General features: G+C 41.3%; 1 protein-coding gene across 1 annotated transcript in view; it reads right to left on the reverse strand.

Moving 5' to 3' along the window:
- Window positions 1-1,466: 1,466 nt before the first annotated feature.
- CCNJL (cyclin J like) overlaps window positions 1,467-24,585 on the reverse strand; it is a 47,794-nt gene continuing 24,675 nt past the window's right edge. Inside the window, exons 4-6 of the mRNA XM_077824058.1 lie at window positions 5,830-6,129; window positions 4,847-5,006; window positions 1,467-3,894 (exon numbers count right to left, since the gene is read on the reverse strand). Of these exons, the coding sequence (XP_077680184.1) occupies window positions 3,456-3,894; window positions 4,847-5,006; window positions 5,830-6,129 (899 nt within the window). The 3' untranslated portion in view covers window positions 1,467-3,455. The remainder of the gene's footprint in view (window positions 3,895-4,846; window positions 5,007-5,829; window positions 6,130-24,585) is intronic.

Raw genomic sequence — 24,585 nt, forward strand, 5'->3', positions numbered from 1 at the left:
ACAGATTCTGACATTTATAAGAATTAAAAAGAAAAACAAAACAAACACACACCAGATCAAAGACTACTTGTTTAGCAAAAATGTCAGCATGTTCAAGCTCTCAATAAAGCAACAGACCTTAATATCTGCTGGTAATGTTAATCAAACCCTCAGCAGTAATTTATCTTTGATCACAGAGTATTAACCAACTTTTAACAGTAAATAACTTTATATGAAGCGTTTTGGACAGTGGCTAGAACAGAGAGATCAAGCTGTGTCTGGGGAGTAGTCAAAGCCATTATCACAAAACATTACAGAAAACTAAATAAGGAATGTCTATGTTAGCTCCAAAGCAGAAAGATCTCAATTAGTGAACTCACTGTAGTCTTCCTAATCACTGGAACACTTTCCCCCATATACACCTGCTACATATCAAGATTCATAAGTGTTAAGAAAAAAATAGCTTTTGAATTTTCTCATCTAATTTTGCAACCCACTTCTATCTTTTAAAAAATTAGCAGTGAATTTTTAAAAATGTCCTGTAACATCCATTAAGCTTTAAAAACTCACCCAGCTTTTTGTGCAGCTATGTAAGTGACATGATTAGGTTTACAGTTACATTACAGTTGTCTGAGCTTTCCTACTTTAGCTACTTCCACAGGTGGCATGTTTTCATTAAAGACAAAAGGAAATTCACACACAAAATTAGGTGTGGCTTAAATGTACACTAGCCAGAAAATTAAAGTGGAACTCCTGCCAGCATTCAGAGGCATTGCAGAAGATATGTTCTCCCAAAACAAGAGGCAACATTGGGCTTTTTAGCCCATCTTTTCTGAGAAACCTCTATATGCTTCTTTCAGAGCTTTGTTTTGGGGCTCATCTATACACAGGACATAAAGAGCAAAATTGAGAGAAGCCAGGGAAAGGACATGTGTAGAGAAAAGTGACCATGAAGGAAAGAAAGAAATTGCAGAGGCATACTCTCCAATTCAGAATTAAAAATCGCATAAGCAGCGTGATAGGATGCCCAAGAAATGTATTGGTCACATCACATCATAAGCGGTCATTTCACCACATGCCCTCAGTCCCACTGCATCATTTCTAATTGCTCCTTAGACTGCTTCCCTGATTCACTTCTTGCTTCCTTGTATGCTGCCACATCTTACACTTGGAATAGTTCCTCATTTCCCAAGCAGTGAGTAGCACCTCCCTGATCCTTTACAATTCCTTTTTTGCAAAGCCTTCCTGCATAGGTTTCCTAAACCATGGAAATACCATTTGTTAATTCATCCTGTGTATCACACTTGCCAAGAGTACTCTTCTGTTGTGTCCCAGGAAGCACTGTCGACAGCTATAGCTTCTATACACAGATACTTGACCAAGGGATTACTCTGTGCAAGGTGGGGGCAGAAGTTCACTGGCTCCTTTTAGGAGAAATACACTGTGAGAACGTAGACAGTATTAACAAATAAGTAGTCAGATACAGGTCTTTTGTTTATTGAACAATCTTCATCAAGCTAGCAGTGGAAATGGTCACTGAAGAGTGACTGCAGACTGTCAAACACATGACCTGTTCTAGAGAGGTTACAAAAAAAACACATGGATTCCACAGTCAGAAATGCCCTAGTACCAAAATATTCCCTGCATGTTTAAGAGGTTCTTTACAGTCTGCTGAATGGCCGACTATAACAGTCATTAAGATACGCTAAAACCTTGTGGAAAAAAGTTCCATATAAATACACAAACAGAATAAAAAAAGAGTGAACTAAATTCTTTAAGTTGCTAAACTAATTTCTGTAAGGCATTACCTCTTCAGTTTTGTTAGGATTTGTAACTTAAAAAAAAAATTTTAAAAATGAAATAGATTTTAAACTTTCCTAGCCTGTTCTGCTAAGGACATGGTCATCTTACTGTGTGACACAAAATTACAGTATGCAATATTTTTAAGGAGACCCTCATCGTTAAAACAAATGTTAGCAGACAGGTTATTTTTGAGAGAGATTTGCCCTCCACCCCCCCAACACATCCCTTAAAAACTACATTCTCTAAAAATATAACTTAAACAGCACTGTCTAACGTGATATTTAAAAAAAAAAAAACAGCATTTGCCACAGATCAGAGTAAAAGCATATTGCACATTGTCTATACTGCTGTCCTGAGAACCTTTAAAAAAGAATACTGGCTTTTAGCAACTACAGAATGGTGGTTGCCTATCAAGTGAGTGTTCTACACCCAAGTAGAAGTCTCCATGTTACTTGTAACTATCTACATTACCACACAAATCCTACATAGAATTTTTGACCAAACACAGGAAGTTCCAGCTCAAAATGATTTTAAAAACATAACCCTTTGGATACATGGTAGCAGGTATACTCATTTCAGTTAAATTACTAGTATCCTTAACTCAGTTTTGCTAGAATGCTCCAAGATGGAATTTAAAGACCAAAGTTCTGTATAGCCTAACATTGCAGTCTTAGAATAAAGGCATAACCATTCCTAATTTCCATGGTAGAATTAACTGGTTCCCCTTCTCCACCTCCTCTTCATTAGTACAAGTTCTTCAGTCCTAAACTTCACTTTGACCACAATACATTAATCCCCAAAAATACTAAACTGAAGGCAGTGAACCCCTTCAGGGTATATATAAGAATTTTCTTCCAAGGGGTTTTCTTCAAGTAACATTAGATCCCTGATGTAGCTTGTAAACAATTTTACTAAACAAATTATATCCAGTCACATAAGGCAGCAGCATCTTAAAAATCCTAAAGGTGATTTAAGATTGAGGTTTTTTTACATGAAGGCAGAGAGGTTTTGTTCAGTGGCACAGCACCCAAATCCAAGAGGACTTTTAAGGCAAAGAGGATTTGATGGTCATCCGGGTTGCTTTCACTCCAGGTCAAGGAAAGGGAAAACAACATTTTACATAGAGATTTTGCACAGACTGGGATTGTTCATCCAGACAGCATCAAGAAGCTTCTATAGCATCATTTTTAGTGGTAGTTTCCAGTGGAATAAACTGTCAGAGAGACCTTTGGATAGACGCCACTTTCAACAATAACCTCCCACAAGAACGTTATTTGAGAAGTCCCTCCAGGCATTCCTGCTCAAAATAACCCTTTAAAATCACAAGTGTTAGCATTTGTGATTAATTGGAGCCTGCTGTACAGAAGGCTAAGCTAGTAAGCCCCATAGGGTATAACTTCTTACACAAGATGCTTTTCAAAGTGACAACCTAAAGTGATGTATGTTATTGCATTGCTGTTTCTCTCAGTCTTATTAAAAGACAACACCCCAATCCTTGCAGGAATGGCACCTACATTGAAAAGGGTCTCAAGAGCAAACGTCTTCGGAATCAACTAGTTGTAAAGATTCTGTTCCTTTGTGTTCCTGTTCCTTTCGCTGCAGATATACATTTGGGTCTCATCCCATGGGGCCCTTTGTTCAGACTTTACTCACGTCACCATTTTTCTAGACAGTCATCTGTCAAAACACCTGGCTGTGTAGGAGTGATGTCCACTGAAATAGCTGCTGCCATAGGCCATGGAGATGCAGTGTCTAGGTTCTGTTGCTATAGCTACCTGCATCGTGATAGGTCCTTGGATGGGCAGAGTTTGCACAGAAGGTTGAAGGCTGGCCTGCAGAGCAGAGTAAGAATGTAGGGAGGTGCTAGCACTCTCAGAGAGTAGGCTGCTGGGCCTGTGGGCCTGCAAGGAGTCACGGTAAGCAGAGCACAAATCCTGCACTGGAGACTGGAACTGTGAAAGGGTAGTTGAGTGCTGGGCTAGTGGGGGATAACTGGATTGCTGAAACAGGACCTGAGTTGTGGTTTGGTGGTTCACACTTCCCACTACTTGCTGCTGCAAGGTTACTTGTTTTTTCAAGTTGCTGGCTTCTTTGACATCATTCTCATAATATCTAGAGAAAACAAAAATTAAAGCATAGAGTTGTCAAGCAAATGCAAGCTATCAGAATGGGTGTAAATATCTGAGGAGTTTCTACAAATTGATTTTCAATTTTCCCCTTGCCAGCCTGTTCCTACATGGTCAGTACAAAGTTTTCCCATTGACCCTAATGGGCATAGGATTTGGGTGCTTATTAGCCTGCAGAGGTCAGAGATAAAAAGAACTTCCTGTGCTCATTAATGTTCATATTTCCCCTGTCGGCACTTTGACTAGACTTACCATTTCTATCTACTAACGACCATTCTGCACCATTAAAACATTCAGTGGGCATTTTGGTACATTTGGTCTATAGCATGGAGAGATCTTTTAAAACGTGCAGCTGTATTGTGTATCAAGACCCCATAAATGCAGAGTACCAATAAGGGAATCCTTTTCAGTCTCTGCTAGCAGGACTTGCCTGCATCCACATAGATCATGACAGCCCAGCCTATCACAACAGGACAAGCAACATCCTCTCCTGGGGGTAGTTAGTGAGTGAGTGAGAGAGAGAGAGAGAGAAAGTGAATAGTTCTGGAATGTCTTTGCTGGAAGGGGAATATTGCTATCACTTTATAACACTTCTTAGTGTATGAAGTATTGCTGTAACCTCGCAAAGGATGGATAGCTACTTACACAGAAGCTATAACGGAAGTCAAATTTTGTGCAGCCTACCCACCCAGTTGCATGAATTGATTACCATTCTGGTTGATTCAATGGATTCATGTGCTACCACTGCACCAATATTTAGGAAGATTGCCCCAATCCCCAATTTTGCTGATATGCGTTGAGATGTACTAATCTCATGTGATCTTAATTACTGCTACACTAAATGCCATTTGGAGTCTTTTCATCTCTACTTTTTTGGAGAGTAATAGAAAGTCTATTAAGAGTTTGAGGAATAGGTTACATTGGTCCAGCAGTCTTACATTAGCATCATTTCGATACACTGGGCAAGATGCTCCCAGGAATAACACGTTAGCAGCTGGAGCTGTGTGGTCCAGGAGGGAGAAATCTGCATACAGATGCGTGAGGCGCACACACAAGCAGCAGCAATCAGAGATGGTCGAAAGTTGAGGAAAGCATAATCTAAAGAAATTTTAAAAATAATATTACGCTTTGACCGATCACCATTCACTCCGAGTTCCATTCACTCTGTGCACATGCAGCAAGGTGGACCAAGTTAAACCTATAGGCCAAATGCCCACAGAGGTGAACAGTTAAGTCTTCATATTTGATACACAGGCTGAAGAGTGGCATTTTGTGCCCAGCAAAAGCCTCCACAAATCAGGATGAAACATTTCAAACTATGACCCTGCTGTGGGCGTCTATCCCCTGCAAGCCATTCGGATGTGTTCCATTTCATGCAAGTTGAAGGCATTTTCTGACTCCTAATCAAGTTTCTAGGAAGGGTCTCAACTAAAACAAGGTTGGGCACTTAAACTTTAACCCAATTTTTCAAGAATCAAAAATACACCTTAGTTCAAATCTTGCTGCAGCCAAGACAGTGAGCCCCTTTGGCTTTTTAGCAGCTCTCCAAAACATCTCATCCTCAGGAAGGAAGTTAAAATCCACAACACCCATTTCTAGTGACTCTCACTAGGGGCATCACAGAAAAGTTCTAAGGTTGGGCATTTCCAACCTGCTTTAGATGCTTGCAAAGAGGGCCATAAGGACTCTTCTAGGGTTCTAGGTTCTTCCCCTAGAAGTGCCTTTGATAATATGCACCATTTGCAGTCTGTAGCAATATGGAGGAAAGATATTGCTCTTTGCAGGTATTTTTATTGCACCTACATTGTGCCAGTTTTAAAAGCCTTTGTCTGCTATGGATTTTTGCCATTAGCCCACTGGAAAACTACTCAAGGGTAAATCTCTACACATTCCACCTCTCACAGTTGGACTGAGAGATTACCTTGCACTGAGAAATCAAGGAAGTAGTAAGCATATTTCTCCATGAAAGCTTTGACTTTGGTCAGAGAGGTGATGGGCCAGCCATTGTGAAGGTCCTTCTCACCAACAGAAGCGAAGAGGTAGTAGTCAATGTAGTGTGCTGGAGTCGGCAGGCAGAGGTTCCAGTTGAAGTTTTCCAAGAGTAGCAGTTCCATCTTGAGCAGGTCTTTTTTGTTTAGCACCACGTTCACGTTGCACATGTAAGCCAAGTTATTTAGCTGCTCCAGCTTTGGAACGCGATCCTCCTTTTCTTCAAATTTGCCTAAAAAAAAATTAAAAAATTAAAGATGGATTTCAAAATTGACTCAAAAACAAACAAACTCAGCCCAAGGTCACCAAGATTCAAAGGATCCTGGCACTAGTTGTGCATTAGTAAGCATGTAGAATTCACAGATCCATCATGCAGCATGGGGAACCTGCTCTTCTAGTGGGGCTAGCTGGAGTTTTGTGGACTTAAACCCAAAACTGATCAGGTGGTGTATATGCAAACTGCCAGGGTCTGTGCAAACACTGTATTTGGTCTATCTGTGCAAGACAAAGGTGTGCAGCTCTGGTGCACTGGTGAACTGTGAGCTCCAGAAGTATTTATTGGGGCAAGGGAAGAAGGCAGGAAGTGAGGTCTGATGACGTCTTGCCATGATCTGAATATAAGGTATATTTCAATATAAGCTTCCTTGTCTTTAAGAGCAACTCTAATATGCCAAATACCAACACTAGATACATGCAAGTCAAGGAGGCCCATACAACTTAGGACAATAGCAAACTTTATAGAGATGGGTACACGCTTGCACTATTATGAAGTTGTGTCACCAATGTTGTCTTTCCTTAAAGACTTAGTGAAACTGACCCAGCCAAAGGTATTGGAATCCTAAACGACTCTCCCAAAAGAAAAGCCCACCTCCCCATGAGGACTTATATCACATTCCAAGGTTTAGGAACAGAGTCAGACCAAAAAATACATATATATAAAAATTTAAAAAGTGAAGTTAATTTGCAATTAAGTAATATTTTCCGTGCAAGTATCTCAAAAGGAGCTTGTTTCCATATAGCACAGAACATTTATAAGATTATTCTATGTGGTATTAATATAAATTTATAAAATAAAAAATTGCACAGATTTTTAATTAGCGCATCCCAGTAAAATACCTAGCACAATAGGACCCAAAACCCTTGGTGGGTCCTATTGGTGCTACTTCGATTGTCGCAGATAAATAATCCCAGTGCTTTAAAAAGCAGCACAAAATTCCTCCCCCCCCCAAATCCATCCAAATAAATCCAAGCCGATTTTAAGCATGTTTTTAGAACAGTGCAGACCACCACTGGCCTTTGTTTACCCTTGCTGATGTTATTCCATATTCAGCTTACCCAGTGCGGAGTCTTGTCATCAGCAATGGGTAGTTTTTGCAGGGCAGCTCAGGCTCAGATGGTTGTAAATGTGTAAATACAACCCCCCCACACCTAAAATCAGTCACCATAAAGAAGTTTGTAAAAAGAAGAGCCTATAAAGTATAATGCAAAATAAGAGGATACAAAGTGCAATGAGAAATGGGAAAGAACAAGACCTGTATTTGTTCTATCTTCCCTCTGCTAAATCCGTACATTTTTGTTCTAGTATTCAAACAGCTATCAGTAGCTGAAGGAGTACACATCAACCCCACGATCACAAAAGCCTTAGGATATTGTTAGACAAGAGATTTAAAATTTGGTCCAGAGATCAAATATCAGCAAGACCCACAACTCCGTTCTTCCTTTGGATACACAAAGGCAGCTCCCTGCAGCACAAGTGCAGATAAATTAAGAAAACACTAATACACTTCCAGAGAAGTCTCAAGACACCAAAGGCCTTTTTGTTAAAACCGAAAAACAAACAAGTGGTCTAAACAACTTGTTCTTGAGTTTAACCATCCATCTACTTTTCTCTGATTTAGAATTTGCTTTCTGCCTTAAAACTAAGTAACCCCATCTTTGCAGCCATCTTGAATTAGATTGACTTGCATCTACTTAACCATAATTTATCTATTGAACATTTGTTCAGGATCTTATAGAAGCAGATGTTGGAATTCATTAGCATTTTTATACATAGCAGAAAGCTTGGTGGCACATCTTGGGAGATGCAAATGCATTCTGTAGGAAAACTGTATTTCAATATGAAAAGAGAATCTGCTCCTATTTCAAGAGTTTCATACTGCACGGGGTTTCAGAAGTGAACAGAAATCCAAGATAAGCATGTATCTAAGCAAAGCAATCTGCTAAACTATGAACTGTGACATTTAACTTTTCAGGTAATAGAAATACATACTAGAAAAAAAAAGCCATTTCTATAGCAAGTTATCTTTTTGGGGAAAAAACTGTTTTGAACTTAAGCATTTGCTATTTAAATATAGTGAGAACAGGGCAGTAGCTACAGTGCTAACTCAAAATGTAACTGCTTTAAATAACAGTAATTTAAAATGTGTACTCTTAATGACTGAGTATATAATGGAGTCCACATAAAAACTGTAACTTATTAAAAATACACACGTCATTTGTCTATTGACAAATGCCTTTCTGGTAATGTTGGCGTTTTAGCCACCACTGACATCAATTTATTCAATTTTTTTGTTTAAAAACTCAGATTCTCCCAGATTTCTCATGGAAAGCGACAGGAAAACACCTCAATTTCTGAGCATGCTACAGTATATAGATAGACTGATCAGGAAAATCATGTTACTGTCAAGTAAAAACTTGCTTCAAGAAATCAACTAACACACGCACTTAACCCATTCTTTTCACGAATGATGTGCTGAAGATGAGTGCCTGTATATCATTTTAGCCAGAATTTCAGCTCTTTCTAGTGCAAATATTTCCCTCCAGTTTTCTTCTCCAGTAGCATTGACACTCCATGGGTCTCTAACCAAGTAGGTACCAAAGTATTCTTAGTCCCTTCTACAATGCTGGCCACCTAAATGAGAGAAGCTCAATACTGCAACTGCTATGTTAGGTCAAATTACAAGCTTTAAAGACAAGACCATAACACCCTTCCTCAACCTCGGTCATATGCCTTGCAAGGCACCCTCGTCATGGTAACGATTGAATAGATCCTAGCAGAACTAAAAAGGGAGCAATGAAGAGATTAATATCACCAATTTCACTGGAACGGGCAAGTGGACACTTAAAATTACAAATATTCAGCAAGTTTTGAACAACTGCTCGAAACAGAAGAATCCTGCCGTGATACCAAGACTATCAACACCACTACCCATATGCCCATGTGTTTTTTTGTTTTTGTTTTTTTAATATGCACACACAATACGTTGGGTTGCGTGGGGGAGGGGGGGGGAAGGAATACACCTTAAAAAGTATGAATTGCTTCAGCGGTACTTTTGAAGTTGTGTTGCCTAGTGATTAGAACAAATACTTGCATCACCAAAGTCTCACTGCCAACAAGCCCTGAATTACTAATGCCTATTTAGGTTTCAGAGTAACAGCCGCGTTAGTCTGTATTCGCAAAAAGAGAAGGAGTACTTGTGGCACCTTAGAGACTAACCAATTTATTTGAGCATGAGCTTTCGTGAGCTACAGCTCACTTCATCAGATGCATACCGTGGAAAACGGTATGCATCCGATGAAGTGAGCTGTAGCTCACGAAAGCTCATGCTCAAATAAATTGGTTAGTCTCTAAGGTGCCACAAGTACTCCTTCTCTTAATGCCTATTTAATTTACTTATTTTAACAAGAAAAATCCACACCCTTTCAGGCTTTCATACTGGCTAAAGAAGTTTTTAAAAACCCTGTCATTTCCCTTTTACACACCAACTTTTAAGGTATGTTTTCACTTCAGAGTTACCTCCGGCTCTCACTCATGTTTTATTCTTAATTCCCCTACCCTTCAAAACACAAATCCCCCTCTCTTGCATTTCAGCCAGGGCTGATGGCTCATCTTGGGGTATAGCCTAAAGCTTGGGCAACAGCCAGGACACAAAACTCAGGTATTGCTTTGCAGAGTGGCTGCTCACATACCCAGGCTGTGCTAACCCAGGTACCAACGGTCCCAATTAACTCTGCAGTGGAGAAATGTCCTAAAATAATTTACCATAAAGGTTAGTCACTGCTAGATTTAGGTCTGGTTCACACTTGGAAACCTGAATCAATTGAAAAGATTTAAATCAGAAGTTTGCACCAATATAATTAGATCAATTTTAATTTGATCTAATTTTAATATAATTAGATCAATTCATCAGTTACACTGATGAAAATTTTCCCAACCTATATAGAGAAGCCCTAAATCACTCAGATGGATGCATTCTCTCTCAATATGGACAAGTCAGCTGCGATTAAAGTGAATTCCCTTCGACATCCTGCACCAGAAGTCTTATTTTTCAGCACTCAAACTGTTTATCAAAGTCTAAATCTTTTTTAAATTATACACATTCGTTGCAATGTTCTACTGTGTTAAGGCTGCCATCGGAAAGGCCTACTTTCCATCCTTCACAACTTCCCTGTGGGGAAAAAAAGTCTTTATCTGAAGCTAGACATGGAAGGTCTGGATCCCAGAAACAAGCTGGCAAGTTGAAGCTTATACCATGTACTTAGGCTTTTCCTTCCAATGGAGAGTTCCCGTGCTTCTAGTATTCTTGTATTTGTTTACATACCTATCCATGGGGGAAAATTTTTAAATACAGTATGTTTTCAAACTCATAGGGCGTAAAACAGATACACGCAGAGAAAGGGTTCTTTGCACATAGCCCTATATATACTATATTTAATACGCAGCACTTGCTAAGGAAGTCAGAAGAGACTCCCAATGCGGAGCCAAATTGTTCCTCTAAACATTCTATCAATCTGGTGGATAAATACTACCTTCTTGGTTGAATGGAAACATACTTCAATAACTATATGGCCTGCAGCAGTATGAGGCCTACAATAAAATTGGAGAGGTGCTCTGGGCAAGTGGATTAAGAAATGCTACAGAGTTTCTGACCTTTGTTCTGCCATTCCAAGCATTGCTTGTCTCTGTCCAACCCAGCTCTGCGGAATCTAGCTGCACATCAAGTCTCTATAGACACCCACATTTAGCATTTTTCTTTAAGTTTCTATCTTTGCTACCCAAGTGGTAGCAATGCTGGAGGACCAGGGTAGTCAACACACTGTTGTTTTAACCAATAGCCTCCATTGCGATAGTATTTCAGCACTCGCAGTCTTCATCCTTTCAGACACCCCTGTTGTGACAGGGAAGTGCTACTATACCCATTTTACAGATGAGGAATGGAGGCACAGAGAAACTAAGACGTGGCCTACACTTAACAGATTGACATAACTACATTGCTCAGGGTTGTGAAAAGAAATCGTGCCCTGAGTGCCGTTGTTAGGGCGACCTAATCCTTGGTGCAGGTGCAGTAGTGCCTCTCAGAGAAGTAGATGAACTGCATTGATAAGTTGATGTAGGAAGGGTCTACACCAGTGGTGGACAACCTGCGGCCCGTCAGGGTAATCCACTGGTGGGCTGCGAGACAGTTTGTTTACACTGACTGTCCACAGGCTCAGCCGCCCACATCTTCCAGTGGCCACGGTTTGCCGTTCCCGGCCAATGGGAGCTGCGGGAAGCAGTGTGGGCCGCAGGTTGCCCACCACTGGCCTACACCCTGCCACTCCTGTGGCACAGCTGCCTTGTCATAGCTGTGCGGTAGCAACACAGACATGGCCTAAAGGTCACACACCAAGTCCGGTAAAGCAGGGACTTAACGAATGTCTCGCAAATGCTACGCTAGCACCCGAGCCACTGGCCTTTCTTCTTTTAACAAGACTACCTTTCCTCTTGAGTCTACACAAGCGCTGTCTGCCACCCCTTTGCATTCACCCTTTGGAAATGTGATAAAAAGCATGAGTGCAGATATAACCAAAACACTCATTTATTCATCAGTTCTTTTTCCCTCCACAGTGGTGACCTCCGTCTGCAGATATCAGTTTTTGGATTTCCATCCTTTGTGCTGAGGGCCAGAGAACATCACCTCCACATCAGCCTGAAAAGACAATACTTCTCCACTTCACTCCGCTACACGAATAGCTGGAGTGGGAAAAGACCCAGACATTTACAATCCATTTACAGATTTAGAACAAAACAGGATTAATGAAACGTTAGGATTCAGACTCATGACAGCTGGAGAGCGTGGGAGTACAAAGTTAAAAGAAAAGCAGAGGCCAAGGAGAGTGAACATTAAGGTAGGTCAGAAAACCAATCAACAAAAGTTTTGAATCAGAATTGTCAGTACAGGAAAATAGCAAAAAGCTCAAGGTATTCACCTGAGGAAACAGCTAAAATAAAACTTTGTTATATGTTCAGTATTTTGTGAGTGTAATAACTGAAGAGATACAGCTTATTCCCCTACTGTTTCCATTTGAATTTTGATTTTAGATTTTTCACACACACACACACACACACACACACACACACACAGGGAAAAAAAATTGGGACAAGCAAGCTTATCAAGAAATGAGTCTATTGTAGTGAGACCTGCTTTCACTTCAGAACAGACAAGATTCAGAGGCCAAAATCTCCAACAGGTAACTAAAATTAGGCTCCTAAATCCACCTTAGGCACCTGGATAAGTTGCTTATTTTTAAAGATGTCTAGCACGTGGAAGTTCCCCTCTTTGTTCAGGATTGTCTCAAAGACAAATGCACACATTTTACAACCAACTTCTCTCCCCACCCTCAAAAGTGAGCTCTGAGTTACCTGGCAAAGATCTAATGACATACACTTATTTAATGTGCCAAACTGCAATGCAATAAGTAATCACTCAAGAACCCATAAAACATGGACTGTTCAATAGCTGTACTCAGATTCAAAACTCTTTGAACACCTACAAATATACTAGCTTGTGTTTTAATCAGCATTAAGGCCTCCTCTACTGTAGGAAGAGGTGAGTGAGCTAGCCATTTAAAAAAAAAGAAAAAAAAAAAGCCTTTTCCCTAGCGTAGGCATCCCTAAAGGGCTTTTCAGTCATGTTAAACTAACTTTATGAAGCTAACCTTAACATAAAGGAAGCCATATCTTTCCTTGTTGACCCATTAAGACACGACCATAGTGACTTTCACATGAAGTGAGGCTTCAGAGCCAAGAATAGAACATAGTAGCCCCAAATCCCAGTTCTTTGCTTTCAGTAGCCCCTAATTTATACCAACCCTCCGTAAATCATTTAAAGGCCATTTATTCTGACAGTTTGAAAGCGGCTCAGTGGAAGGCCTGCAGTCAAGTGTGGAGAAACATGATCTGGGGAACTCAGCAGCTAAAGAAGATCGATATTCAGAAAGAAAACTTCTTTGGATGCATCCAATGAAGTGAGCTGTAGCTCACAAAAGCTTATGCTCAAATAAATTTGTTAGGTCTCTAAGGTGCCACAAGTACTCCTTTTATTTTTGCGAATACAGACTAACACGGCTGCTACTCTGAAACCCGTTCTTTGGGTATGTTATTTGAAAGCTAAAATGCACATGCTACAAGAGGGAAGACGCACAAAGCCCTCAGGCAGCTCCAACTTTGCCCTGCTTTTGCAGAATTTCTTTTTCTTCCTGTCTGGCAGGGCCTCATTAAGATCAGGTCATTGAAAGGTTAGGAAAAGTATACAGTAACCAAGTAATTAACATAAATAAATTCCTATGGGATTAGGAGAGAGTATACATTTTCACAGAGCCAGGATGGCTGTGCTGCACTCAACTTCTTTAGGCTACATTTATCACTGTACGGGACTGTGGCTTTCTCCAGAATTAGTCACCTACTTCTCAAAAAGTAGTTATAAAGCGCATTGCCACTCGAAAAGCAGTGTGGACAGGTCTCCATTCACTTTCCTGAAAGGAAGCCGTGTCACACATATTTGATTCCCAGTATGTGACCAATCAACAGATAATGGAATAATGAGAGGGTTAGTCTGGTGCGAAGTTAAGAATGCAGTAATTAATGCCTGCTGCACTGCAAAATTTTAAACATAGTTCAAAGGCAGCAATAAACAGATTCACTAAAAAGAGTCTCTCTCCAGATTATTTGTTTGCTACAAATTCAAACCAACTGCTTTGATGTATGGTTACATATGAGTGACACGCAGGTTATCGTTCCTTTATGCTTCCGCAGTGATCAGTGCTACTACACACCCGTAGAATCTTCCCGTCAATCCATTTTTCAAACTAACAGGTAGAGCCTTTAAACACCAGAGCTGTATGCGAAACAAATTTAATTGTTATTGTTAAGTCTAATATTAAAAGTAAAAAAATAAAAATCAGTAAGATCTTGCTGTTCAAGGTGATGTTTTCCTTTGTTCATCTTGGTCATTCATTAGCAGATTAAAAAGGTGACAGGACAATTTTTAATTCTACTCCTTAGGTGTTAAAAAATACAAAAAAAACCAAACCTTGTCTAACTTTCAGAAAATGACAACATCCTCCATATTTTTGAGCTTCTTCAGGTATTGCCACAGAGCAGTACAGGTGAGTCGCATCTTATGCGGGGGTTAGGTTCTAAAGTCATGCATAAGGTGAAAATTGCATATAGTCAAGTTTACCCTTGAAAATCCCTTAAATCGCCCATAAAGTACAGTACAGTAAACTGTACATGGTTTTGTGTATACTGTACAACCCTGTACAGCAGGGGTCAGCAACCTGTGGCACATGTGCCAAAGGCACACATGCGAGCTGATTTTTGGCGGCTCTCTGCTGCCAGCCGGGATCCTGGCCCCACTCAGCCCACTGCCAGCCTGGATGAACAGAACCCTGGGCCAACAGTGGGCTGAGCGGACTGGCAGCCGGGACCCCTGGCTGGCAGGGGCCAGCGGACAGAAACCCAGATCACCAGCGGGCTGAGCGGTTCAGCCCGCTGGCCCCTGCCATCCAGAGGTCCTGGCCGCCGGCCCAGCTCAGGCCGCTGCTGGCCTGGATGAACGGAACCCAGGGCCAGCAGCGGGCTGAGCAACGTCAGCGGCCAGGACCGCTCAGCCCGCTGCCAATCTGGGGTTCCGGCTGCCGGCCCCAGTAATTGTAAAATGTATTATTGGCACGCCAAACCTTAATTTAAGGTAGACTTGGCAAGCCACTTCTCAGAAGGTTGCCGACCCCTGCACTAGAATCCACTCAACGCAGCAAGATGCTCACACTATGGGTATGTCTACACTACCCGCCAGATCAGCAGGCAGCGATCAATCCAGCGGGAATCTAGACACGATAAATCGACCCGAGCGCTCTCCCGTTGACTCCTGTACTCCTTGGGAACTGAGACCGACTGAGGGAACAGCAGATTCACGTCTTCTATCTCACGCTCACTCCAGCAAATACTCACCAGCAACCACACAACAAAAAAAAAACACGAACCCAGGAACCTATCCTTGCAACAAAGCCCGTTGCAAACTCTGTCCACATATCTATTCAAGGGACACCATCATAGGACCTAATCACATCAGCCACATCATCAGTGGCTCATGCACCTGCACATCTACCAATGTGATATATGCCATCATGTGCCAGCAATGCCCCTCTGCCATGTACATTGGCCAAACTGGACAGTCTCTACGCAAAAGAATAAATGGACACAAATCAGACGTCAAGAATTATAACATCCAAAAACCAGTCAGAGAACACTTCAACCTCCCTCGACACTCAATTACAGACCTAAAAGTCCTTCAACAAAAAAACCTTCAAAAACAGACTCCAATGAGAAACTGCAAAGGAATTAATTTGCAAACTGGACACCATTAAATTAGGCTTGAATAAAGTCTGGGAACGGATGAGTCCTTACACAAACTAAAAACTATTTCCCCATGCTAATTTTCCCCCTATTGTTACTCACACCTTCTTGTCCACTGTTTGAAATGGGCCACCCTGATTATCACTACAAAAGGTTTTTTTCTCCTGCTGATAACAGCCCACCCTAATTGATGAGTCTCCTTAGAGTTGGTATGGCAACACCCATGTTTTCATGTTGTGTGTGTCTCTCTCTCTCTCTCTCTCTCTATATATATCTCCCAACTGTATTTTCCACGGCCTGCATCCAATGAAGCGGGTTTTAGCCCATGAAAGCTTATGCCCTAATAAATTTGTTAGTCTCTAAGGTGCCACAAGTACTCTTTGTTCTTTTTTCAAAGATTCAAGAGTGCATTAGGGCACAGAAAACATGCATTAGCCTCTCACTTTCAGAGATCATTTTGAATCAGTTTTTAAAGTTCCCCCTCTGGACTTTATGACTCACCTAAAGCTATCCTAGCACCTGGCACAGAAATTTCAGAAGAGTTCATTGGCGGATCTCTGTAAGAACCTCTGTGTTCTTGTGAAACTAAGGACTAGCTAAATTAACAATCAGTTCCATAAATTCTAAATCACTCCTTCTTTCCACTCAATCACAGATGTCTTCAAAAGCTTTTTGCAGTTTGGAAAACAATCCATGACTGTACAACCTGGAAAGTATCAAGAAAACAAAGTTCTGTCCTGTTTGGCTTTAATCAAGATGATTTATTACATGCTTTAAATTTAAACAATGACAGCTAAGTTCAGTTGTGGTGTTCAAATTTTGACTGTTTTGAATGCTCTCAGAACTACTTTTTACTTTTGCTCCTTAGCAAGTTTCTAAGTTGGATATTAAATACAAATTAGCAACCAGAAGAAATCTATGACCTACAATATGGACTTTAGCTGGAGGAGTTGAAACAACATTCTAAACAAAGCAGCCCTTCAAACTGTCACATTGCAGGTAGATAACATCGCAGGAAGTTGAAATCAAGGCAGAAGGCCTATGGCAAACAATATTCTGTAATATTAAGTTACTTGAGCTACTTTCCAATACAACATCCCAGCGATTGTATCAAGTTATATATGGACATGTTTTCTCTGACCCTAATTCCAGCCTGACCCATCAAGTTGCTTCTCAATTCATTGAGCACACGGTGCAATTTACTTCCACTCTGCACTTTAAATTACTTGAATTTGAAAACAGGAAGAGTCATTACATCAGATTTATTAGCTCACAATCAGGGTGAAAAGTCATTAAAAAAAATCAATTTATATTGTAAGTCACTCCTGCTAACTTCCCCCCCCCTCACAGCCTTAATCATCAAAGTAGATGTTTTGTGCTTGTTCCTTTAGTTTCATAGTAGGACCACAAGCTCAAAATACAACCTTTATAGGTAAACAGCCTGTGCTAGATTTGCAACCAACACCACTTTCTGACACATTCTATATCTACAAATCAAGAAAGCTGAAAGTGTTTCAACCAGGCTATACTCCATCAGTAATGAAGTCATTTAGACCTGGTCTAAACTAGGAAATTAGGTCTGTATAACTACGTCACTCGGTATGAAAATCCACACCCCTGAATGACACAATTAAACCGACCTAAACCCTAATGTAAACAGCACTGGGTCGATGGGAGAATTCTCCCATCGACCTAGCTACCACCTCTCGGAGAGGTGGATTACCTGTGGTGACAGGAGAAGTCCTGCCATTGGTGTAGATAATATCTGCACTGAAGTGCTGCAGCATTTTAAGCATAGATAAGTCCTTAGATGCTTTTGAAAATCCCACTCTGAGGTACCTAAATATTTTCCTAGAATCCTGATTTTAGGCTATTTTTTAAACTGTTGGCCTATGTGTAAAGAGTTCCAATTCCTTTGTTAATGTATTGAAAAACCTAAACATCTCATCATTAAACACTGAAGCAGTTTTGTTTTCAAGTGATGCCTCTTAAGAAAAGAATAATACGTTGGCCTCTGATGCTGCAAACACTTATGCACATGCTTAACTTTAAGCACATGAGCCGGAACTATTGAATTCAATGGAACTACTTGCATGAGCAAAGTTACATACCTGCTTAAGTGTGTGCAGGATCTGGGCTTTAAATTTTCAATATTTTGTTCTTTGCCTATAGCAGTTTTGTACAATACAAATAAGATGTCCTTCCAGTAGCGTTCTTCTTAAGAAGCAGCAGGTGTAACTAAATTTTAATCTAAAGTTACAATAGCAAAAGTTGTAAATTAGGTGTATAAAGCCACAACCTGATTAAATCAGATTTAAATCACTCCACTCTGGTCACAATCAAGCGGTCTTCCCAGTGTGAAAAACTTGCTTTCTTTAAAAAGAAATATGTTCAGCTAGTTAGAGTGAAAGCCTGAAACAGTGTTGCCAAGAGGAACAGATTTAAGTCAAAGAGAAAAGAACATTTCATTAGCTCATCTGTCTGCCAGAAAGGATTAAAACTGCCTACCCACACTGGCTTTTAACTAGGAAAAAAAAAGATAAAGGTTTAAAAGGGGCACCACAGCTGCCAAAAGGTACCCGAAGCAAACGTTGCTATGCGATCCTAGATATAGTGCGCGGCTCAGAGTGTTTACCAGGGAGCTTGCGGGGGAGAGAAGGAAGGACTTCCTGGGGTTTTGCACAGTGACGAAAATAAAAGAGGACATGCAATTAGTTTTATTAGCGTTTCAGAGTCCAACAGAGGAGTGGGGTAAAAAGGAATATTGACGGTCAGTTTGAAAAGTCATTAAAATGCAAGTGCTTTTCATCCCATAAATACCCAATTCAATCAAACCAAGTGGGGGATACACAGATCAAGCACATCCAGCCAGGACTGAAGGAAACACACATTCAATGCTACAAAGTGGTATGCAGTTGAATACTGACAAACTACATTTTTCTTCACTCCTTGACCCACTAGATGACAATACACATCTGAGTGAAAGTTTTCCCAACTAGTCTGTGTTACTGGCAAGATAGAGGCACTAGCAGCTCACAATGAGATCTCTAGTTGGTGTAAGATAACTGGCTCAATTAAAGCTAGGTCTACACTGACAACTGAACTACTAAACTTCTGTCTTTCAGAGGTATTTCCCTTCCCCTCCCCCCCCAGGAAAAAAAAAAAAAAAAAGAAAAGTTTTGCCATGACAAATGCTAAAGCGAACAGCAACGGAAATGCTGCTCGCTGGGGGTAGAAGTTTTTTGTTGGCAGGAGAGCCGACAAACAGCGGCTACAATGATTAAAATGACTTTTAGCGGCATGGCTGTGGCCACACAGCCATGTTGCAGAAAGCTGTGTAGTGTAGACATAGCCTTAACGTTCCCTCCTCTTCCCCCCGCCGGCCCCACTAGCTTCTCATCTTCCTGCTGCATCTTCCCATAACCTAGATGGAGAAAGCATATAAAAAGAAGCTAAAGTGGGGGGGGGGGGGGAGAAGAGAGATAGAGGGAGAGGTCAAATTTCAAATTTTTTAAGCCAATCTTAGGATGTTTCGGGGCTTGACTTATGATTTTTTGAATGCCTGAAACTGGCAGTAGCCCCATCAGATACAAGCCTCCAACTTATGGGGGTCCGCAGAAATCAGGGCAGGCAAGAGCTCTTACCCCCTGTGAGATGTCCTTCCTCTTAGCTATATCCATAAATCCACCAATTGTTTTCATCTTTCTTCAAATGCCTAGTGGGTCAGCATGTACCTTTTTCTAATTTTAATAATCAGTTCCAGGCACCTGGTGTTGATTATAAACACAGAACAGCTCTTCAGGCTCACATACACAGATGAGGGTCATGTAGTCTATCAGTTTTCTAATTCATTTTCTGGAGGTGTGACCCCACACAGTCACCTCAGATCGAATCACTGCTGGTTTTAAGACTGTCAATGTGTTGTTCCTGAAAAATCATTCAACTTCCTGCATGTCCTTTTGGCATTTTGGGGTGTGGAGGTGTTAAGTGATAAATTAGAGGCAATGCAGAAGCCACTCCACCCCACCCCCCATCTCCTGAGGATGTGTCATCTTGGGGAAAAAAATAGGAATGACAGTTGAAACATGACACAGAAATTTGATTTTGGGAGAGGAGGTGGGATTAATATTTGGAATTTATCAAAGTGCTCTAGGTTCCCTTTATTACACTAATACCTACCTCATAGATAGCACTTTTCATTTGATCTCAATTCTTTGCACATTAGGTCAGCGTCATCCCCATTTTAAAGATGGGGAAATGGAGGCACGGAGGGGAAGTGGTTTGCCCAAGGTCACACAGTGAGCCAATGGCAGAGCTGAAAATACAACCCACTTCTCCGCAGTCCTGCTCCCATGCTCTATCCACTAGGCCAGTTGTTTCCTGACCTGGGATACGAGGAGGGGGGATACAGCATAACTTTAAAATGGAAAAACACACACACTTGGGGCAGTTTGTGCCTCACTTGTAAAATATTAAAATTTATTCAAGTTGCTTGTCATGTACCTGTTTGCTAACAACACTCATTAAGGAAGAGTAATATTGTCAGTCCAACCGCTCCTCCTTCAGGGCTCTTCCTTCTCCCCACACTACACCCTAATGCAGCCAGACAGGGAACCAGGAGTGGCCAGCACCAGTTACAAGTCACCCACCTGCTGTCTCCCAGCCCCGAATAAGAGCAGTAGTAACATAGTCTGTTAATGACTTGGGGAGGAAAGGGTGTGCACAAAGACAACCTGGTGGTGAAAAAAGCTGAAGCGTGCAGAGGGTTGAGGAAGAACAGACTATCAGGAGTGTGACAAAGAACTGTGTAGAGAAAGGAGAGGGTTTGGGAACAGAGAAACAAGGAAGTGAGCAAAAACACTGAACCGATGGTGGTGAAAGGAAGGCTGAATCAACAGTAGCATGTTTATGAAAAACACTTTGAGAGCTACATAAGACTTGGCAGCGATGGAAAGCTGGCCCCCAATACGGATGCCCAGTTAAGTGAGGCTAATTCAAAATAAGCCTCAGGTGTCTCTGCATCTCTCTCTGAAGGAGAGAGTCTCACTCCTGGGAAGGATTTTAAAGCCTGGCAGTTGTAGGGTAAGCTTCAGTAAAGTAAGGGCAACCAGGTTGTACTTACCCCAGAAAGGAGCATTTGGTATTACCAAGGCATTTAGTCAGCATTTTCCAGCTGGGCAGTAAAGCGAAATCCTCATAAGAATGGAATGTTTAGGGGGAGATAAATTAAAGACAGGGGACAGCGCCAGGCATGGAGGACACCAAATGAACTTCACTTACCTGTGTTTATCAAAAACTCTGCCGCTCTAGGCCTATAACAAGCTGGATGACCTATTGTCAACACAAACTGTTGACCACTCAAGAAGGTAGCTAGGATTTTCCTCACACAAGTCACTGACATGCAGAAGACATCTGGGGAAAACAATTTTCTGGACACATTGCAAGGCCTAGAACTCTCCAACCCTGTGGCCAGAGAGACGCTTTGTCTTCTCTGACCAAAGGTGTTGGCAGGAGAATGGGTTTGGTTACCCCCCCCCCCCAGAGATTAGCATGCCATAGTTATCTCACTGTAAAATCTGAAGTGAAGACAAGGCACCTGTAGTTTATACTGTGGGATAGGTAGGCTATTACTGCCCCCACCACCAGTCAGTGACCTCGCCTAGTTTATCTCATGGCAAGTCTACCGGTGCCTTGCCTCCACTGTGTTTTACAGCAGGATAATCAACACAAGTTAGTCAAGCTGTAGTGAACACACAACTGTTTTTTGGTGGGTGAAGACATAGCCGGAGCGGTAGAGTTAGGAGTTGTCTATATGGTAAAGTTATACCAGTTACCATAATGAAGCCATATAACAGTCTTATCTACCAGCATAAAAGGAAAGGGTTTAAGCTAAACAAAAACAAAACAAACACACACACACCAACCGACAAGCGAAAATCAAAAAGCTACAAGTTATAGAAGAGGGAGAAATTAAATTCACAGTGAAGTCTTATGTGCCATCCTACCTAACTTAATTTCTAACATTGACCAGGAAACAATTTACTGCGCTTCTGTTATTTATATTGCACTAGCACATACATATGCCAATCAAGAACTGGGTCTCATTGTGATAGGCACTGTACAGACAGATGATACCCACCCCAAAAGAATTACTGTAAGTGAATGGAAAACCCACCACACCGAACTTGTTAGAAGCCAAACAGACAGACTGCCTGCCCATGTGTCAATGAAGCAGTTTTGCCAACTAGACTGAATAGGGCCTGTGGAAGCTTTTCTTTAGCTCACTAACAACATATGTCAGGTGCCCAGAAAAGCGAGCCTCACTGGCTTAGAGCACACATGAGCAATGCTCTTTCTCAGCCTTTCAGTCAGAAAGCAGCTCTCTTTCTCCCACCCACCCCTTCTTCTAGTCTCAACAAAGGAGTCTGCAAATGCATCTTCTCTCAGACAGCTGAGACTTGCATTGCTCTAGCTTTTGGAAGGCAGCCCACAATCCTCCTTGCTGAAAGAAAGCAGCTGAGCTGCCCCCATCAAGGCACAGGGCACTTACACATTCATGCTGGTTGGTTGCTGTGCTGTCACTAATGACTTTCTCCAACTGTGCATAGCAAGGGCGTCACAAAGCAGAACCCACTGGATGAGTTGGAAGCCGCTCTACATGCTCAGCAGGAGAACAGGGTGGGGAGAGATTGTCCATACCAGACCTCAGCTCAGGTAGCGTTAATGTGTTCTGCTTTTGCTCCAGTTCCCTCTATTTTTTCTAGTGCTAACTCAGCTCTTGGGAAGCACACTGGAGGATTAAGAAATTGGGTAAACTCTGTAATATGGTAACACTCTGTTAAAATGAGAGATTTGATTACTATAATCCTGTATAATGTCTTCTTAAACAAAAGCTCACTGTTGTAATGATTGTTTTGTTTCTGATATTTACATGGCAAGAATCTGTGAACCTGTTAATACTTCCTAAATAAACAGTAATAAAAAAAGAAAAGAAGAAATTGGGTAAAAACCCTCTGAGAAATTAGAATGTTCTGGAAGCAACATGGCATTGAATACAGTGAAGCAGCCAACAGATTGCTCATGGAGTTTGGCTAAAAAAATAACTACCTTGCAATGAAAGCAGAACCCTCAAGAGGCGAAAGAGGGGCAATAACTAAAAATTGTGAAAAGAAAAGGAGTACTTGTGGCATCTTAGAGACTAATCAATTTATTTGAGCATAAGCTTTCGTGAGCTACAGCTCACTTCATCGGATGCATCCAATGAAGTGAGCTGTAGCTCATGAAAGCTTATGCTCAAATAAATTGGTTAGTCTCCAAGCTACCACAAGTACTCCTTTTCTTTTTGCAAATACAGACTAACACGGCTGTTACTCTGAAACCTAAAAATTGTGAGAGCGTTCAAAGCTGTCCTGTGTTAACTCATGGAAGGAGAGCTGTTGCCTAAAGCCAGCTGTTCAGGGTTAGCTCTTCAGGGAAGAAAGGAGAGCAGGATTTTATACTGATAAAAGCCGAATTCTCTTTAGGGGTAGTCTAAACACAAAAAGTGGTACTGCTTTAACTCTACAGGTATAGTGGAAGCTGTGCATTGTCCGTCCCCCTAAGTGCACAGGTGGCTATACCAGTATAGCACCTTTATGGCAGAATAACTGTGTCCACACTATGGGTTGTGCTGGTATAATTTATTTTAAATTCCTAATCAAAATAGTTATATTGGTATAGAATTCAGCATTTGTAAACCAGGCCTTAGTATATTACTGGACGACAGGTTTTAAGTTATGGTGTGGCTTTGCAGAGTGTTAACCAGTTGTTTCCTTTACTGCAGTCAAGACTACGTACGCAATTTAGAGATAGGGTTCCCTCTGCCTCAGAGAAATTTTACAGAGAAAAATCTCCCAGTCTTGTACTCTTTTCCCAGAATAAGGGCCACAGCAATGCTGTCTGAATGGGCACCCAAACAGCCTGATTCAGGAATCAAATGCCTTTCATCTCCATAAATTGATAACTCTGGGATGTGTGTCAATCTCTGTAACCTTCCTGAACTAGGGTATTTAACTGCTTCTGAAAGCCATTTTCAAGCAACAGATTCCCTGTGAACCACGACTGAAGCAGTCTCAAATCACACTTTCTAAAAACTACTGTGAAGGTTTTGTCCCATCCGCATGAACATTCGTTCATTTTTAATGCCGACTCAAGGGGAACAGCAACAATCCATGTTATTAGTGTGCACAGGACTTTAATATTAATCCCCTCAAAACTGCAGAAACCTCCTCCACCCCTCCCACTCTGCACGCATTTGAAGCGGTAGTGGCAAGCAGGTTACAACAACTCAGTGATTTTTCAAGGGACACACACGCCTTGGTTACAATGATTTCAAATTCCAATATGATTTGGCTGGCCAGCACAAGTGGTCCCAGATTGTTCTGGGACTGCAAGATCCTTCCCATTTGTCAAACATTTTGTAACTAGTAAGTTACTTTACCTGCCAATAAACACAAAGATGTAGGCAAGTGTACATGGTCTTCAGTTTTTTTAAAAAATGCACCTGTGACATTCCCCTCTGGTGTTATCTAGACCAGTGATCTGCTAGGCCACTCCAATCCTTGACTCTGGGAGCCAGCCTTACCCTGCTCTGCTGTGAGAACCCCCACTCCTGGGCTGTTCACGCACAGCCTCTGGAAGGTAAGCTGCTCAATGCATCCCGAGCCTTCCGAAGACACCCAACATGACAAACTCTGCATTGGATACCACACAGTCATTTTATAAAGATGAACATGGGGGGGGGAGGGTGTACTTTCGAGGTACAGAGCGTCACAGCACCACGAAGTGCTTTTTACTAAAGCTGGTAGGGAATTTTTTTTTTTTTAATTTCTTCACAAAATGTGAAAGAAAAAAAAATATCAAAAACGTTCAGGTTTTTAAATCAACAACAGTACCCCTTCTGGGTTTCTGTTTATGTCAGCCTAAGAACTTAGTCAAAACTAGACACTTCCCACAGAATGTCCATTTTGATGA

This window comes from Eretmochelys imbricata, chromosome 8, assembly GCF_965152235.1.
Source record: "Eretmochelys imbricata isolate rEreImb1 chromosome 8, rEreImb1.hap1, whole genome shotgun sequence".
Lineage (NCBI taxonomy): Eukaryota > Metazoa > Chordata > Testudines > Cheloniidae > Eretmochelys > Eretmochelys imbricata.